This window comes from Triticum aestivum, chromosome 3D (assembly GCF_018294505.1).
Source record: "Triticum aestivum cultivar Chinese Spring chromosome 3D, IWGSC CS RefSeq v2.1, whole genome shotgun sequence".
Taxonomy (NCBI): Eukaryota; Viridiplantae; Streptophyta; class Magnoliopsida; order Poales; family Poaceae; genus Triticum; species Triticum aestivum.
Window position 1 is genome coordinate 6411737 of NC_057802.1, and position 4111 is coordinate 6415847.

General features: G+C 40.6%; 1 protein-coding gene across 1 annotated transcript in view; it reads left to right on the top strand.

Annotated features, from left to right (window-relative positions):
- LOC123076804 (ABC transporter G family member 7) overlaps positions 1–2694 on the top strand; it is a 5742-nt gene extending 3048 nt beyond the window's left edge. Inside the window, exons 6-11 of the mRNA XM_044498940.1 lie at positions 309–585; positions 1010–1141; positions 1291–1511; positions 1638–1850; positions 1941–2025; positions 2332–2694. Of these exons, the coding sequence (XP_044354875.1) occupies positions 309–585; positions 1010–1141; positions 1291–1511; positions 1638–1850; positions 1941–2025; positions 2332–2508 (1105 nt within the window). The 3' untranslated portion in view covers positions 2509–2694. The remainder of the gene's footprint in view (positions 1–308; positions 586–1009; positions 1142–1290; positions 1512–1637; positions 1851–1940; positions 2026–2331) is intronic.
- Positions 2695–4111: the final 1417 nt, after the last annotated feature.

The following is a 4111-nucleotide window of genomic DNA, read 5'->3' on the forward strand; positions in this document are numbered from 1 at the left end:
CCTAGGCATACATTAGTACTTCATGTTTTCAGCAGTTCAGGTTCTATTGTACATTTCATTTTTCACACTTGCTTCAAGCTTAAGTACTTCTTCATTTTACCATATGTATCCCTGTTAGGAGAGCCCTTAAATCGAACATTCGCGATGCTGGAATTTTTTACAGTGTGACTGATGTTTGTTTAGCTGTTTATGCCGTGAAACATACTTCAGGCCTATTTTAACTGCTTAAGTTTTGGCCTACATCTCATTCTGCGCATTCTGCACCTGTACATTACTGATTAATGATTTGAGTTTGTTTACTTCATCAGGTACCAGTGCCCAGATCATGAGAACCCTGCCGAGTTCTTGGCTGATCTCATTTCCACTGATTATAGCTCAGCCGAAAGTGTACAGTCATCACAGAAAAGGATTGAGAACCTAATTGATGAATTTACAAATAAGGTTCTGATTACTGAATTTAACAGTCCAGTAACACAATCAGAGGGCTCTGAATTTTCTACCAAACTTGCTCAGAAGTCTACTAGAAAGCAAAGACGTGGTTGGTGGAGACAATTTCGTTTGCTGTTCAAGAGAGCATGGATGCAGGTTTTCCCTAAACCTTGTTTGATAGTGTCTTCCAGCTTTTGACCCCTTTAATATCTTTTTCCTACTTCTGCCTTTAAACACGTTGATAGGTTATTTTGCATATGTGTTTAGTGTAAAATAAATCAAACCTATGCTGTACCAAATTTAGGAGATCTATCTTTTCAATATTTGCTGTATGTTGACACTGGTGGCATAATTGTGCTTTCACCAAGTCTGTGGCTCATATAGATGTCATACCTAACTACTGCATGAAATAAGCAAGTAAACAAGAAAACGGCTCTTGATGCTAACAAAGCAAATTGAAGAAAACACAATTAGCTTGAGTAGCTTCAAGATATCTGAGCTTAGCTGCCTAAAATCTAAATGGTGTTACCTGAAGATTGACTATCACCCTTTCATTAGTTGATTGTGAGAAGTATTTCAGGCTTTTCGTGATGGACCAACAAACAAAGTGAGAGCAAGAATGTCTGTTGCTTCAGCAATTATATTTGGATCAGTGTTCTGGCGAATGGGGAAAACTCAAACTTCCATACAGGATAGGATGGGACTTCTTCAGGTAGAATATCTTGAATCTATGGAACATACACATTCTGATATTTGATTTATCTTGTCAATGTTCCCATTTTGTCTTAAAGAAAGTTTCTTTGAAATAAATGCCTGAGCTCTTCTTCATATTGTTCTGTTTCCTTCCATTTCATGAGTTAGGTGGCTGCCATAAACACAGCAATGGCTGCTCTGACAAAGACGGTGGGAGTTTTTCCAAAAGAACGTGCTATAGTTGACAGGGAACGAGCAAAAGGTTCGTATGCACTAGGACCATATCTCTCATCTAAGCTGCTGGCCGAGATTCCTATTGGAGCAGCATTTCCGTTGATATTTGGATCCATCCTCTATCCAATGGCTAAACTTCATCCAACAATTTCTAGGTCAGTATTATCCCCAAATCAAAGTTTAATGTGTTGTGCGGCACCATAATTACATGCCAGATGGTAGAATTTGACACGGTTTAGCTTATGCATATTCCTAACAATTATTTCATGCTCTGTATTCAGATTTGCCAAGTTCTGTGGCATCGTGACTGTTGAATCGTTTGCGGCATCAGCCATGGGTCTTACAGTGGGAGCAATCGCTCCTACAACCGAGGCTGCGATGGCTCTTGGGCCATCCCTTATGACGGTGTTCATCGTCTTTGGAGGATACTATGTGAACCCTGATAACACCCCCGTCATCTTCCGCTGGATCCCAAAAGCATCTCTGATCAGATGGTAATACTCAATCTTCTGCTACCTAGGTGCCTCCCTAGCATAGCGTGGGACAGCTAACATCTGGATATCCCTTTGCTTCTATTTTTTCAGGGCTTTTCAAGGACTTTGCATTAATGAGTTCAAGGGTCTGCAGTTTGAGCACCAACATTCTTACGATGTTCAAACTGGAGAACAGGTATGGCACATTCATGTGAAAGGCAGTTTTACTGCCACCAAATTACAGAACTTGGTCAAGGAAATATTGTTTAATCAGGGATGATATTTGAGTAATGATGTATGGAAACAAAGAAAAAGCTCATATGCTCTAAACATATATAAGTACTGGATGGCTACTTATACTCCCTTCGTTCCTAAATGTAAAACGTCTTACATTATGGGATGGAGGGAGTAGATGTCAAGGGCTCAAGGCTAATAGCTCATTCCCATCTATTTCTACCGAGAGATAAATATGCCTGTTTGAACACATGCTTCTCTGTGGCAGGCCCTGGAGAGATTTTCGCTGGGAGGAATCCGCATCGCCGACACGCTGGCTGCGCAGGGCAGGATCCTGATGTTCTGGTACTGGCTGACCTACCTCCTCCTGAAGAAAAACAAACCGAGGTACCAGCAGCTCCTGCCGCCCTCCGAGGAAGATCAAAGTAAGCAGCAGACGGAGTAGGCGTAATCATTATTTGCGTCATATTTGTTCTGTGAAGACATCATGGCAGGTAGGGCAGGCCGTGTGTTGTAGCCAGTTTCCTTTTTTTTCCTGCTTCTGTGACACTTTAAGCATCCCTCTTTGGAAGAATCAAGAGAAATAAAATCATCACGTGGATGATTCTTCTTCGCATTTGAAAAAAAGAAGAAGAGACTGGCCGTCCGTTGCAAATGTTGGGAAAGCAGCTGTTCGAGAACCCAGCCGGTGAAGTGGACCTTTCTTTTTTTTTTAGACAAGCCGGTGACTGTCTCCGTCGGGTTTTTTTTTTTTGAGGGGGCCTCGTCAGCAGCCCAGCTTAATAAGGGCCAACCGGCGGTGGTCCGGCCCAATGCACTCCTACAGGCCTCATCGGCGCAGCGTAATACGGGCCGACCGGTATGCCGCGAACCGTTAGCGTGATTAATTAGTACCGTACCGCTACACTCAAAAAACAAAAATTAGTACCGTACCGCTGATGGATGAACCAGGCCCTCAGCTTATTAACTGGACAGACGGCCTATGCTCTGCGCCTCCTCCACGGTTCGAAGCACGGCTGTCAGCTGACCGAAAATTAAAAAAAGGCCTTTGCAGCGAGATTGCCTCTCGGTTCTAGGCCGCGTTGCCTCACCCAGTGTATAAGTCCACGGGCCGAAGCCGATGCATACGGTCTGAAAAACAGATATGTACATAAATAAAAATCTGTATGCTCACCATGGAGCGCGCTGTGCTAGACAATAGCACAATGCTTTTTTTTTTTGGCATGACATTTGTTAGAGTTTTTTTTTGAATCAGTTTTCGTTTTCATTCATAAAAATATTCATGTATTCTAGTACTACAAAAAAGTATAAGAACATATTCATGTGGTTATGAAAATTTGTATGCATCACCGTGGGGCGTGCTATGCTAGAAAGTAGCATATTGTTTTTTTAATAATTTTATTTGAGCATTTCAAGCATGACATGTTTTTTTGCAATAATGTTTTTCTTGAGAATTATACATTTTCCAAAGCAAAAAGGAACACATCACAAATACAATGGTTGATGAAATTTTTTGTTGGCTTCAAATCTAAGATGTTCTAACTTTTTCTGAATCGGATGTCTATATGCATCCATTCAGAATATATACTCATGTTTGTTCACTCATTTCAGCCCGTATGTTACTGAGATGTCCACAACATCTTATGTTTGTGAACGGATGGAATATGTTTGAAAACCAAAAAAATTGGTGAGAATTATTTGGTGAACTTGATTCTCAAATCAACATGACACTTTTATTGTCAACTCAATGCCTTATTGTCTTATGTTTTGCTGTGCCAACCTAGTGCTTTATGATGCTCGAATTTTGGGAGAAACATGTGCATGTAATGCCCAAATTATTTTTACATAATGTTTCTTTTTTAACATGACAACATCATGTTTATGCTCAATTTTTATTTAAACTTATACAGTCATACAATTTGCATACCGCATTTTTATCCCGTGAGCAGCTATATTTGTGAACGCAGGAGTTAGTAATTTGTGCTGTTCACACCAATGAAAGACTTCTTTGACAATGAATGTTTTATAGCTCAATGGGTGCTCATCAT